The sequence below is a fragment of the Triticum aestivum genome, chromosome 5D (genome assembly GCF_018294505.1).
Source record: "Triticum aestivum cultivar Chinese Spring chromosome 5D, IWGSC CS RefSeq v2.1, whole genome shotgun sequence".
Taxonomy (NCBI): Eukaryota; Viridiplantae; Streptophyta; class Magnoliopsida; order Poales; family Poaceae; genus Triticum; species Triticum aestivum.
Genome location: NC_057808.1, coordinates 44,176,070 through 44,189,983, shown reverse-complemented (window position 1 = coordinate 44,189,983; position 13,914 = coordinate 44,176,070). Strand labels below are relative to the sequence as shown.

General features: G+C 46.4%; 1 protein-coding gene across 1 annotated transcript; it reads right to left on the bottom strand.

Moving 5' to 3' along the window:
- Positions 1 to 273: 273 nt before the first annotated feature.
- LOC123119329 (kinesin-like protein KIN-12C) lies at positions 274 to 6,406 on the bottom strand. Its single transcript, XM_044539100.1, has 15 exons — positions 5,896 to 6,406; positions 5,649 to 5,792; positions 5,451 to 5,534; positions 5,232 to 5,357; positions 5,085 to 5,144; positions 4,893 to 4,946; positions 4,711 to 4,803; positions 3,957 to 4,052; positions 3,532 to 3,680; positions 3,148 to 3,294; positions 2,910 to 3,039; positions 1,901 to 2,821; positions 1,730 to 1,828; positions 925 to 1,656; positions 274 to 830 (listed from the first exon to the last, which is right to left on the bottom strand). The coding sequence occupies exons 1-15, from the start codon at positions 6,169 to 6,171 to the stop codon at positions 573 to 575; spliced, it is 3,369 nt and encodes a 1,122-aa protein (XP_044395035.1). The 5' UTR covers positions 6,172 to 6,406; the 3' UTR covers positions 274 to 572.
- Between the last annotated feature and the right edge of the window lie 7,508 nt (positions 6,407 to 13,914).

Below are 13,914 nucleotides of genomic sequence, written 5' to 3'. Positions count from 1 at the left end.
AATTTCAAGATCAAACTCCATCTCATCTGCTAGATAAATAGCAATAATAATCACTGAATAATTATATTGCGCGGTTGATTAACTACCTACTCCGTACTATACTAGCAGACACGCAAGACCTGCACTTGGATACAAAGGGAAGTAGTGCATATTTTCAGTTAACCCTTTGAAGGAAGACCTGCACTTGGATCTTTGACAACTGCCTGCCTTCTGCTTCAGTGGATGCTTTCAGTATGAAATATAGTATAAAGTAGCAGTTCTCAAGAGGAAATGTAAACCCATAGACATGTAAACCCATCAATCATACAAAGGGGGAAGTACAAACTGTCATCATACATAAAAATCAAACTTTGCCCCAACAGTGGGCACATGAATCATCATAGACATGTATAAAATCAAGAAAGATCGAAGAACCAACCCTTGTTTCCTAACTGTCAACCAGGCTCAGTTGACTTACTCAAGCAATCATTCAAGCAATTTAGAGGCAAACGCGGCAGTCCGCCAGGAGTGATCATCGTCGTCGCCTCGCCGGTGGTGGCAAAGGAGCCGATGAATCACTGAAGCTCAAGCAATCATTCGAATTCAGACTTAAACGCAGAACGCCAGGACTGATCGTCGTCCTGGCCGGTGGTGGACTCCTCCCTGGGCTCATGGCTGTACTCCCTGGGCGCATCCTCGCTGCGGTAGAACCCCTCGAGGGCCGACTCCGGCAGCCGGCTCTCCGCCAGGTAGTGCTTCATCGTCTCGATCTCCACCTCGTGCTTCTTCCTCATCTTCTCCACCTGCTTCTTCAGCTTCTGGTTCTCCTGCAGCATGGCGGCACTCCTCTCCTGCAAGACATACACAAGCCAAAAAAATGAGTTTCTTCCAACTCATTTTGAACCAAAATGGTGGTGCTCTGAAGTTTGAACCGGCCGGACGGACCTTCTCTTGCGTGGACGCCTCCTCGGCCTCCCTGAGCCTCACAAGCAGCTCGCCGGCGGCATGCACCGCCTCGGCCGTGTCCCGGAGCTGGACGCGGAGCCTCCTGTTCTGCTCCCTGAGCTGCGCCCGCTCCTTCTCCCGGTCGATCCTCACCGTCGACAGCTCCGCGGCGAGGGCGGCGGCGAAGGCCGTCCCGCAGCCCTTCTTGCCGGCCCTGGCGGCCGCCCTCTTCACCTCCGCGATGCCACCCATGACCCCGCGGTGCCTCTCCAGGAGGTCGTTGTACAGCTCCTGGAGCTCCACGTAGTGCTCGATGATCCTGGCGTGGCCGTAGATGGCCCGCTGGAGGGCGTCGTCCAGCTCCTCCGTGCACTTCTTCTCATCCCGGAGCTCCGCCTCCGTCTTCTCCCCGTGCCTCCGGCTCGACTCCAGGTCCACCCTCAGCTCCTCGGTGAGAGATATCCATTTGCTCTCGGACTCCGTCCATTTCTGCCGCTCTTTCTCCAGCTCGTACTCCTGGTCCGTGCTGCCGTTCCTTATCTGGTCCAGAAGGCTGTCGTTTGCTGTTGATCCGTCTGTGAGAAGCTTCACTTGATCCTTCAGCCTCTGGATTTCGCCTTCAAGTGCTTCCCTCTCATTCACATCGAGTGGCATCTTGCTATCCTCACATTGTTCAGCAGTTAGTTCCCTCATAGGCATAACATCTTCTGATCCCTTCTTTTGTTGCCCAATCTGCAATGAAGAGAAAATTGTCAAGGAAAGAAAATACAATAATTACCTGAAGAAACTTACTCACACCACATACCAAGTTGCTCAGCTCCTTGATCTTAGCTGCCTGTTCTTCACATAAAGCTTCAAGCTCAGCCACTCTCTTTGAACCAATAGTCGAAGAGATGTCACCGCCCTGGTAGAGTACAAATGTGTAAGCAGGTGCCAAGATATGAGAAGCACAGACCATGCCAACAAAATAGCATACCTGGAGGGAAGCATTAGCTAAGTCATTGGATGTGACAGCAGTCGCCGTTACAATCTGCTTCTCTGAGTTTATGTCCTCTGAATGGTCCTCATTTGTATCCATTGCTTTCTTGCAGGATGAACAAATGGTAGAAGCCGAACTGGCGTCCCCCTCCGGTAATGCCTCAAGGGCTGAACTTGCTTTTGCTGACTGGCGGGGGTTCAGTGCAAAATGATCAAATGAAAGGCCAACGAACGATTTTCGCGGGGCTGGAGGATTCTGCTGATGGTACTCTATAATGTGCAGGCCCCGTTGGAGACTTGCTGCCAGCGAGTCAGTGGGACTAAGCTTGCTCGATTGTAAGGAGGAACGCACTGCACTCTTCCTATATGTTTCGAAATCGGCTTCTCCTGGGCTGGATTCACTGAGCTTGCTTGGAGAGAACCCTGGTGAGGCAATGCTCTTTCTTGCCTTGTGGATCTTTGGAGAAGAGCAGAACGTCGCATCTTGGATTGGGCTCAGCTGTTCGGAAGCACTAATTGATAGAACAGATTTCCTGTCAGAAACCTGGTCATGATCAGCATTTGTATTGCTGTGCATTTTCTGGGGCTCTTCCTGAAGTGGGCCTTCATTGTCATCTATGACAACCTGATCATCATGTTCCCATGGTATTGGACTGTCCTCTCCACTCTCTGCATCCATGAAGTCATCAAGAGTGTCTTCAGATGAAGAATGAATCTTGCTAATCTGATCACGCAGTTCATGTACATCGTCTTCATCCACATCCATTTCATCCTCTGCTTCAAATTCTATAGGAGGCAAAATTATAGAGCGGTTGAGGCTCACTCGCAAAGTGTGCAAGCTTGCTCGAGCAATTTGTGCATTGAAGTATCCAGTCTCAGATGTTGCGTGCTCTCCAGACTTGGTTCTTACAAGTTCATCCTGCAGGTGATAAAACACAATTAGCAAATTTCTGTAAACTGTTTCCACATGTGTCTACTCTCTAGTCTCTACTGTGCTCCTGTAATACCTTTAGCTGACGGATCTGATCACTCAGACCATTAACATCATCTTCTGATATCTCATTTACCACAGCTTTGTTCGGCATGAGCTTTGCTCGCTCACCAAACCTTAGCGTGCTTAAAGTCTCAGACCTGCATCTGCATTTCAGAGGAACAGGCCAACTTAAGAAACTGTAGCTTACCCCCTAACGATAAAGCGCTCAAGAAAATGTACGGGGCATATGAAAATTCCAGAACCAAGCATACCTGTGCTCTGAAGAAATGGAACACAAAAATGTAGCCCTTGAATTGCCACCTAGTGTATCCTTCAGCACATGTGTCAAACGGGACTGCCTGTATGGCAATTCATCTTCCTGGGGCTTTGGTTCTTCTGAAAGAATATTGACTAGTTTCCTAAAATCACAGTGTGCAAACGTGAGATATCTGCCTTTTTACATTCTTGTTAAAGGAAAGATAAATTACTACAGTAAAGAGGCAATGATGTATTAGTGTCAATGATTGCAGAAATATCAACCACACAATCTGAATGTTTTTGTTATCAGAAGGATCAGTAAATATATAGTAACAAAAATATCAATCATGCAATCCCAGTAGGAAAAATAATTATGTACTTATCATTAAACAACATACCCGAGGCTTGAGAGAGACTTCTTAACGTGTCTTTCCTCTCGTGTAATGTTCTTTCCAGCACCATCACTTTCATCAATATCAACACCAGCTAGATCAACAAAGGTAATTTTGCTAGTTTTTGAACTACTAAAGCCATTTGATGACAAATCCTGCAATATTAGTTGAATAAAGTAAGATAAATCACCAAATTTATATCCTCTTATCAGTAGACTATTCAAAATGAAGTGCAGACAATTCAAATAGAGTAGAATGAACTAGCAGGATATTGAATTTTTGAAGTGCTCTAGCACTGATATGAATATATGATTACTACAATATTTGCAGTCAAATTAATCGCTGTAAACTGTAAAATGGAGAACAGGCAACAAAATACACAATAGAAGAAAACAAATTTGCGTAAAATCTTATGAGGAGAATATGATTACCTTGCTCCAAGCTTCAATGACACAAGTGAATATCACGTGAGAACGTGAATTTTTTAAGTTCATACTATCAACGCCAATTTTTCTTTTTGTCAGGCCCTGCAAAAGGAAGCAACTTAAGCATGACATGTAGGATTGGAAACTTTGGCATCAAGATAACTAGCAACAACCCTAGAACAATGGTAGACTGAAGCACATGATGGTTATTGTACATATTACACCAAATACAAGCATGGTGAAAAGCAATTATCATGAACTGGTGATCTAAACATGGATACATGATAATTGCAGCTGGGTTTCAAAATAAGCTTTTTGGGTTGCTCTAACTTAGTCCCTGTAGTGTGAACATAATAGTCCATGCAAACAAGGATTACCTTTCTGGATTGAATAGAAATGATTAGAGTGCCTAGAAGATTGCATCAAATATATTTTTTAATCACCAAATCAAGTATTTCAACAATTTTGAACTTTCTTCTTAAAAAACATAATCACGGTGCGCTATTCCCTGTAACACTAACTAGACATGAGCTTCAATTATCCTATTGGTTTCTCTGAAAACCATGTATCAAATATATTTTTTAATCATCGAATCATGTATTTTAACAATTTTGAATTTTCTTCTTAAGAAAAAGATCACGGTGCACTACTCCTTGTAACACTAACTAGAGACGAGCTTCAGTTATCCTATTGGTTCTCTGAAAACTATAAATACACACAATTAAATAGTAATAAGTATTGGTTAGGCCTCTCAGAATACCTTCATCAAGATCTGATTTACATCCTCGACTGTCGATACATACTCCTCGGTCAAGTTCTCAACATGGATACCATTGCCAGTGGTCTCTCTTATCTAAAAGGATGGAGCTGGGTAAGATATCCATATAATATAAACCAGGACAAGTGCACGTTTCAATGTAACTTTCTTGAGTAAGAATATACCTGAAGATTACGTTGAGATGGATCCAGCAGGTCATTGATCTGCTCGTTGAATACCTGCAAGAAGTTGGAAAGCAAAGGAAATAAAAAATTCAGTTGGTTCAGTTCTCAATCCTGACAGCATTGTTCAGAACATTTCAGTTGCGGAAAACCATATATGAAGATGCATTATTCGTCGGTTTTCTCAGTAAGCACCTCGAGAAAGGAGCACCGGCACTGGTAACTTGTCTGCTTCTCCGGGGAGCTCTCTTGATTCTGCAGCAGGAGTAATAATTCAACAAGAGAATCGAAGCAGCTTAACTGAAAATTGCCGGGAATTGCAGATAAAGAAAGGGGCCTTACGCCTTGGATTTGAGAGAAGAGGTTCTGGAAGAAGCGAGGCACGATCCCCCGGTCGGCGCGGTCGGAGCGGTTGTCGAACATGGCGGCGAGGGGCCCCCACATGGTGTATGTCTTCCCTGTGCCACTCTGGGATGAATGAATCCACGAGTAAAGGCGTCAGCAGCAGCAGCAGCAGCAGCAGGAACAGATAAGAAGATAGTACAGAAGAAATCGCAGTACCTGTCCGTAGCAGACGAGGGAGGTGTTGAATCCGGCGAGGGCGCTGTGGATCATGGGCACACCCACCAGATGGAACGCATCCTCCTGCCAATCACCAATTCACCATCATCCACAGAATTCGTCTCACGATAAGCAAGCAAGCTGCTCGGGTATGTATGAGATGACTGACGGCGCGGAGCAATTGGAAGCGGAGGTTACCTGGGAAGCCCTGTCATCGAGGAACCCGTCGACAGCGAAGGCCCGGTCGCCGACGGCGATGGAGTCCGGGGAGGTCTTGCGCACGAAGAAGAGGTCCTTGCCGTCCACCGGCAGGCTCACCGCCGGCCGCACCCGCACCACGACCTGCCACACCCGACATCCCGCGAGATCTGTAAGCGTAAGGGCGACCAACCCGTGGAGAAGAAGCGGGCTCGCCGCGTGAATGAGCAGATGGACGGATGGTTACCTTGACGGCGGGCTCGTCGTCGACCGGACGCTGCTGGGCGGGCGCGGCTGCGGCCGCTGGCTGGGGAACGGGGACGGCGGCCGCTGCGGCGCCGGGGACGGGCTTGGACGGGCCCGTCGGCGGCGGCGTGGAGGGTTTGTTGGCTGGGGACGGCGGGGCGGCGGCGAGGTTGGGGTGGAGGTTCTCCTGGTCGTCGGCGGGGGAGGCGACGGAGAGCGGGGAGAGGGACCGCGCGCGCGAGGTCTGGCGCTTCAGGTTCCGCCGCAGCATCTCCATGGCTGCCGCCCGCTCGAGATCGACTGGATCTGCTGCTGCTGCGGCCGGATCGAAGGGAGAAGGAGAGGGGGAGGAGGAGAAGATGCGAGACGGTAGGAAGGAGGATGGCTTTGCTTGGAGATGTAGATGTGCGTGCGCGTGTGAGGATGGCTTGACTGGCTGGCTGGCTGGGTATCCGTTGCGATTCAAAAACTTTTGAAATCGGGATGCGGGGGACTGGTCGGGGCCGAGGAGCGCCGTTGGGTGGAGAGAAGGGAGTGCGGCTTGGATCTCTCCCCGGATGTCCGTTCGGAGCAGAAAGCCGCCAAGACGACTCCTGAAAAAAAAAATCAGGTGGTAATAATAGAAGATTCCCATGTTATATTTTATTTCCTTTAAAAAAAGTCGGTTTTTTAGCTGAAAAAAATCGGTTAGGGCATCACCAAGTGGTATCATCTAACGGACATGTTTGGATCGAAAACGTTCTCCAACGGGCCCCATTTGTTCATGGACAGCTCGTCGCCCCGTTTCGACCCATATAAGTCGGGGTTTTGTTCAATTCCTCAATCTTTGTAACTCATAATCAACACACAAGCAGAAGAGAAATTAAAGCTTCATCTTCTGTGTTTCAGTCTTGCTCCCTCATCTTCGAGAGGAGAAAAAACAAATGTTGAGGCGCATAGCCTCGCTAAACATGCCATTAGTCCGGTTTTAGCTAGACATATATCTGATGAAGATTATGCTCAGTAATAAAGAGTGTTTAAGTTAAAAGAAAAATTACACAAGCAGAAGTAGGGTATTACATGTCTCTAGGTTATCTAGTAGCATGCAAATCCAGAGCACCAGGGCCGCCTTGGACACTTCGAGGTGTCTCCTGGCCAACGCGGGGCTATCCAGTACCGTGTGAATTCGAGGCACCGGGACCACACTGAAGACAGACTCCAAGGTGACCAGAGAGCTACGAATCCGCGAGGCCATCCCGGAGACTCCAGGGTTCCTAAGGGCATGACCAATGCATAGCCCCAAACCTAGTGCCCCATGAGCCAACTAGGCTCGGATGCTACCTTGGCAGCTGAACCGCTGCTTCCTTGCGCCAGGTGTAGCTTGCAGAGGACATCCGTTCTTGGGTAGAAAAAGAAAGAGAAAGTAAGGATGAAGAGAAAAAGGAGGGGAGGAAGACTGGAAAAGGTAAAGACATGGGGACGGGCTTGGAGAGGCCCGACGGCGGCGTGGAGGGTTTGCCGGCCGGGGAGGGCGGGCCAGCGGCGAGGTTGGGGTGGAGGTTCTCCTGGTCGCCGGCGGGGGAGGCGACGGAGAGCGGGGAGAGGGACCGCGCGCGCGAGGTCTGGTGCTTCAGGTTCCGCCGAAGCATCTCCATGGCCGCTGCCCGCTCGAGATCGACTGGATTTGCTGCTGCTGCTGCGGCCGGATCGAAGGGGGGAGGAGAGGGGAGGGGGAGGAGGGGAGGGGAGACGGTAGGAAGGAGGCGCTTGCTTGGGTTGGAGATGTAGATGTGCGTGCGCGTGAGGATGGCTTGACTGACTGGCTGGCTGGGTATCCGTTGCGATTCAAAAACTTTTGAAATGGGGATGTGGGGGAGTGGTGGAGCGCCGTTGGGTGGAAGGAAGTGCGACTGGATCTCTCCCCGGATGTCCGTTCAGAGCAGGAAGCCGCCAAGACGACTCCGGGGAAAAAATAATAGAAGACTCCCATGTTACTTTTTATTTCCTTTATTAAAAAATTCAGTTTTTTTAGCCGAAAAAAGGTCGGTTAGGGCATCACCAAGGCGCACCATCCGATTAAGGCCCTGTTTGTTTGGGTTTTTGCTTTTGTTTTTGCAACTTTTTCATTTTGGCCAAAAAGCCACAAAAGCTCTTAAATAGGTGCTTTTGGAGCTTTCATGGCTTTTGGAGCTAAAAAAATGTTATAGTGATTCATCAAAAGCCATAAAAAGCCCCAAAAACACCACAATGGAGATCTTGGGCTTGGCTCTCGACCCCGAAGTCGCTTGGTGGTATGGGTTTTCGCGGTATGGCGTTGTTTAATCAGGCAATGTTGAGTAAGCAGGGATGGCGGCTCCTCACTGAACCTGATTCGCTTTGTGCTCGTGTTCTGAAGGGAAGATACTATCTGACCGGGGACTTTTGGAATGCCACGATGCCTCGAACTGCTTCGGTGACCTGGCGGGGTATACATGCCCGGGACTTGCTGAAACGAGGTGTTCAGTGGTGCATTGGTGAAGGTAGAAACATACGCATCCTATCTGATCACTGCATTCCATCAACACCGCCGGATGTGCTGCATCCTCTGTCTCCCATTCCGGTGACCGCCAATGTCCATTATCTTCTTGACGAGGTGAATGGCTCTTGGGATGTGGAGACCGTGAGAGCTTTCTTTCCTGATGAGAGGGTGGCTGATGATATCCTTCAGATTCTAATTAACACCTTAAGGGGTCCAGATTTTGCTCGCTGGACTTTTACCAAATTTGGAGAGTATTCGGTCTGGTCTACGTATAACATGGCAATAACAAGCCGTTTCTTGATGGCTCGGAGTGGCAATGGCCTGGGTCAGAGTTCGACTTGGTCGGCGGAGGAAAAGTTATGGAAGGCGCTATGGCGAGGCACCCAATAAGATGAAGATTGTCCTATGGCGATTGGCTCATGATTTTCTACCGTCAGGGGAGCAGCTTCTTCATCGCCAGGTCCCGACTAGAACGGGCTGATTTTCTGCGGCAGACCGGAGAGTGTGAAGCACGCGCCACTCTTCTGCTCCCATGCGCGTGCAGTCTGGGATATGATCAAGGAGTTCTTCGATATTAAGCTCTGTTGGTCGCCCTTTGCATCTCCTAAGCAGTGGCTCTTCGACTTTCTCTCCCGCTGCTCCGATCAGGAAGTGACGATCTTGACTGTCTGTATTTGGCACATATGGGAGGCGCAAAATGCTGGAAGGAATGAATCTGATGCTCCTCATCCGAGGCACACTACGGCTAGGACCCGGGCTTACATCGAGTTGATCTTCCAACACTTGTAAAAACCAGTGCATGCACTTAGGAGTGAGACCATTTCGTCAAACCCTCTTTGGTCTCCGCCGCCGCAGGGCACGATGGTTGCTTTCTCAGATGCTGCTATCTCGGTGGAACTGAACAAATATGGGATTGTTGTGCTGATTTTGGATCATCTGGGTCATTTGTGTGGCGACTTGCTCTGAACCTGTGAAAGGTGTGTTGGATCCTGAGGTGGCCGAGGCCATGGCACTCCGTCGGGCAGTCCGGTTGTCGAGAGAGGAAGGATATGCTGCTGTGCTTTTCAAGTCAGATTGTCTCTCGGTGGTGCAGCATACACTACTAGGGAAAAGCCTAGCAGTAACGCTGGTTTTTTGTCTAGTAGTAGCGCGGGATACCGCACTACTGCTACGGCGCTACAGCTAAAGGGTAGCAGTAGCGTTTGTCTACCCGCGCTGCTGCTATACCTTCTTAGCAGTAGCTGCCGTGGGATTGTCACGACAGATGTCCTAGTGCGAGGACTTAGTTGTGGAGCCATCGCAACTAGGTTAACTTAAAGGGGTTAAATAGGACAAAGGACACAGGAGTTTATATTGGTTCGGCCCTTACGGTGAAGGTAAAGGCCTAATCCATTTTGAGGTGGTATTGCTTATGTCTCGATTACCAGGGAGTGATAACCCACAAATATAGGGGATCAATTGTAGCCTCTTTCGATAAGTAAGAGTGTCAAACCCAACGAGGAGCTAAAGGTAGAACAAATATTCCCTCAAGTTCTATCGACCACCAATACAACTCTACGCACGCATGAAGTTCGCTTTACCTAGAACAAGTATGAAACTAGAAGTACTTTGTAGGTGTTTTTGGATAGGCTTGCATATAAAGAGCGAGTAAATAAAAGCTACGGGCTGTTTAGATGAAGACACAACTAAATTAGTTTTAGTAGAGAGCTTTTTGTCACGAGAAAGTTATTTGTCCCTAGGCAATCGATAACTAGACCGGTAATCATTATTGCAATTTTATTTGAGGGAGAGGCATAAGCTAACGTACTTTCTCTACTTGGATCATATGCACTTATGATTGGAACTCTAGCAAGCATCCGTAACTACTAAAGATCATTAAGTTAAAACCCAACCATAGAATTAAAGCATCAAGTCCCCTTTATCCCATACGCAAACAACCTACTTACTCGGGTCTGTGCTTCTGTCACTCCCGCCAGCCACCATAAGCAAATCATGAACATAATGCAAACCCTACAGCGGGAATCCCTCACGCTTGCACGACACGGAGAGCACCATAGGACAGCACCAATAATAAAACATGCAACTCAAACCAATCTTGATCATCAAATAACCCATAGGACAAAACAGATCTACTCAAACATCATAGGATAGCCATACATCATTGAGAAATAATATACAACATTGAGCACCATGTTTAAGTAGAGATTACAGCGGCTAAGAGAGAGGTTACACCGCTGCATGGAGGGGGGAAGAGTTGGTGATGATGGCGGTGAAGTTGTTGGTGAAGATTGCGGTGATGATGATGGCCCCCGGTGGCACTCCGGCGCCACCGGAAGCGAGGGAGAGAGAGCCCCCCTCCTTCTTCTTCTTCCTTGACCTCCTCCCTAGATGGGAGAAGGGTTTCCCCTCTGGTCCATGGTCTCCATGGCATGGGAGGGGCGAGAGCCCCTCCGAGATTGGATCTGTCTCTCTGTCTCTCTCTGTTTCTGCGTTCTCGGTCTGGTGCCCTTTCACCGTTTCGTATATATATATGGAGATCTGTAACTCCGATTGGACTGAAAACTTCGCCCAGATCTTTTTCCAAAAATTAGCTTTCTTGCGGCCAAAGTAGAGCATCAACGGCCTTATGAGGGGCCCACGAGGGTGGGGGGCGCGCCCACCTGGAGTGGGCGTGGGCCCCACCCTCGTGGCCACCTCGGGCACCGTCTCGTGTTGATTTTACTTCCCAAACATCACAAATATTCCAAAATAATTCTCCGTCCGTTTTTATCCTGTTTGGACTCCGTTTGATATGGGGTTTCTGCGAAACATAAAACATGCAACAAACAGGAACTGCCACTGGGCACTGGATCAATATGTTAGTCCCAAAAATAATATAAAAAGTTGCCAAAAGTATATGAAAGTTGTATAATATTGGCATGGAACAATCAAAAATTATACATACGACGGAGATGTATCAGCATCCCCAAGCTTAATTCCTACTCGTCCTCGAGTAGGTAAATGATAAAAAAAATTGATGTGGAATGCTACCTAGCATAATCTTGATCATGTATCTAATCATGGCATGAATATTAAGACACGAGTGATTCAAAGCAATAGTCTATCTTTTGACATAAAAACAATGATACTTCAAGCATACCAACCAGCCAATTATGTCTTATTGAAATAACATAGCCAAAGAAAGCTCATCCCTACAAAATCATATAGTCTGGCTATGCTCCATCTTCACCACAGAAAGCATTCATATCATGCACAACCCTGATGACAAGCCAAGCAATTGTTTCATACTTTTGATGTTCTCAAACCTTTTCAACTTTCACGCAATACATGAGCGTGAGCCATAGACATAGCACTATAGGTGGAATAGAATATGATGGTGGAGGTTGTATGGAGAAGACAAAAAGGAGAAAGGCTCACATCAACTAGGCGTATCAATAGGCTATGGAGATGCCCATCAATAGATATCAATGTGAGGAGTAGGGATTGCCATGCAAGGGATGCACTAGAGCTATAAGTGTATGAAAGCTCAAACTGAAACCAAGTGGTGTGCATCCAACTTGCTTGCTCATGAAGATCTAGGGCATTTGAGGAAGCCCATCGTTGGAATATACAAGCCAAGTTCTATAATGAAAATTCCCACTAGTATATGAAAGTGATAACTCAAGAGACTCTCTATATGAAGAACATGGTGCTACTCTGAAGCACAAGTGTGGTAAAAGGATAGTAACATTGCCCCTTCTCTCTTTTTCTCTCATTTTTTGGGCCCCTTTTTTTGGCCTTTCTCTCTTTTTTTATTTTTTTCGTCCGGAGTCTCATCCCGACTTGTGGGGGAATCATAGTCTCCATCATCCTTCTCACTGGGGCAATGCTCTAATAATGATGATCATCACACTTTTATTTACTTACAACTCAATATTACAACTCGATATCTAGAACAAAGATATGACTCTATATGAATGCCTCCGGCGGTGTACCGGGATGTGCAATGATCTAGCGTAGCAAAGATATCAAAAAACGGACAAGCCATAAAAATATCATGCTAGCTATCTTACGATCATGCAAAGCAATATGACAATAAATGCTCAAGTCATGTATATGATGATGATGGAAGTTGCGCGGCAATATATCTCGGAATGGCTATGGAAATGCCATGATAGGTAGGTATGGTGGCTGTTTTGAGGAAGATATAATGAGGTTTATGTGTGATAGAGCGTATCGTATCATGGGGTTTGGATGCACCGGCGAAGTTTGCACCAACTCTCGAGGTGAGAAAGGGCAATGCACGGTACCGAAGAGGCTAGCAATGATGGAAGGGTGAGAGTGCGTATAATCCATGGACTCAACATTAGTCATAAAGAACTCACATACTTATTGCAAAAATCTATTAGTTATCAAAACAAAGTACTACGCGCATGCTCCTAGGGGGATAGATTGGTAGGAAAAGACCATCGCTCGTCCCCGACCGCCACTCATAAGGAAGACAATCAATAAATACCTCATGCCCCAACTTCGTTACATAACGGTTCACCATACGTGCATGCTACAGGACTTGCAAACCTCAACACAAGTATTTCTCAATTTCACAATTACTCAACTAGCACGACTCTAATATCACCACCTTTATATCGCAAAACTATTGCAAGGAATCAAACATATCATATTCAGTGATCTACAAGTTTTATGTAGGATTTATGACTAACCATGTGAATGACCAGTTCATGTCATCTCTCTAAATAGATATAAGTGAAGCAAGAGAGTTTAATTCTTTCTACAAAAGATATGCCCACACTCTAACAAATATAAGTGAAGCAAAAGAGCATTCTACAAATGGCGGTTGTCTAGGTAAAGAAAAACAGACAATCCAAACTTCAAATGATATAACTGAAGCACATGAAGCATTCTATAAAGCCATACTCAAAAGATATAAGTGAAGTACAAAGAGCATTCTATAAATCAACCAAGGACTATCTCATACCAGCATGGTTCATAAAAGAAAAGAGAAAACTAAATGCAAAAGACGCTCCAAAATTGCACATATCACATGAATGAAACGAATCCGAAAACATACCGATACTTGTTGAAGAAAGAGGGGATGCCTTCCGGGGCATCCCCAAGCTTAGACGCTTGAGTCTCCTTGAATATTTACTTGGGGTACTTCATCCACACAAAACTTCAACAGAAAACTCGGTAAGACCCGTTAGTATAATAAAGCAAATCACTACTCTAAGTACTGTTACAAACCAATTAATATTTTGTTTTTGCACTGTATCTACTGTAATATAACTTTTTCAAGGCTTAATCCACTGATATAAATCGATAGTTTCATCAAAACAAGCAAACTATGCATCAAAAACAGAATCTGTCTAAAACAGAATAGTCTGTAATAATCTGAACATTCACCATACTTCTGATACTTGACAAATTCAGCCAAAATTAGGAAAAATAAACAATTTGTATAGAAATATACTTCAAAAAGTTTCAGAACCGTTTGACTTTCCAGTAAAAAATTAAAAATCTCGCACT

Excerpts from the sequence above, each read along its gene's own strand:
- LOC123119329 (XM_044539100.1), bottom strand. The coding sequence starts at position 6,171 with ATGGAGATGCTGCGGCGGAACCTGAAGCGCCAGACCTCGCGCGCGCGG. Across the intron at positions 4,947-5,084 it reads GCCGGTGCTCCTTTCTCGAG|GTATTCAACGAGCAGATCAA; the intron begins GTGCTTACTGAG and ends AACTTCTTGCAG. Across the intron at positions 1,657-1,729 it reads TCAAGGAGCTGAGCAACTTG|ATTGGGCAACAAAAGAAGGG; the intron begins GTATGTGGTGTG and ends TCTTCATTGCAG.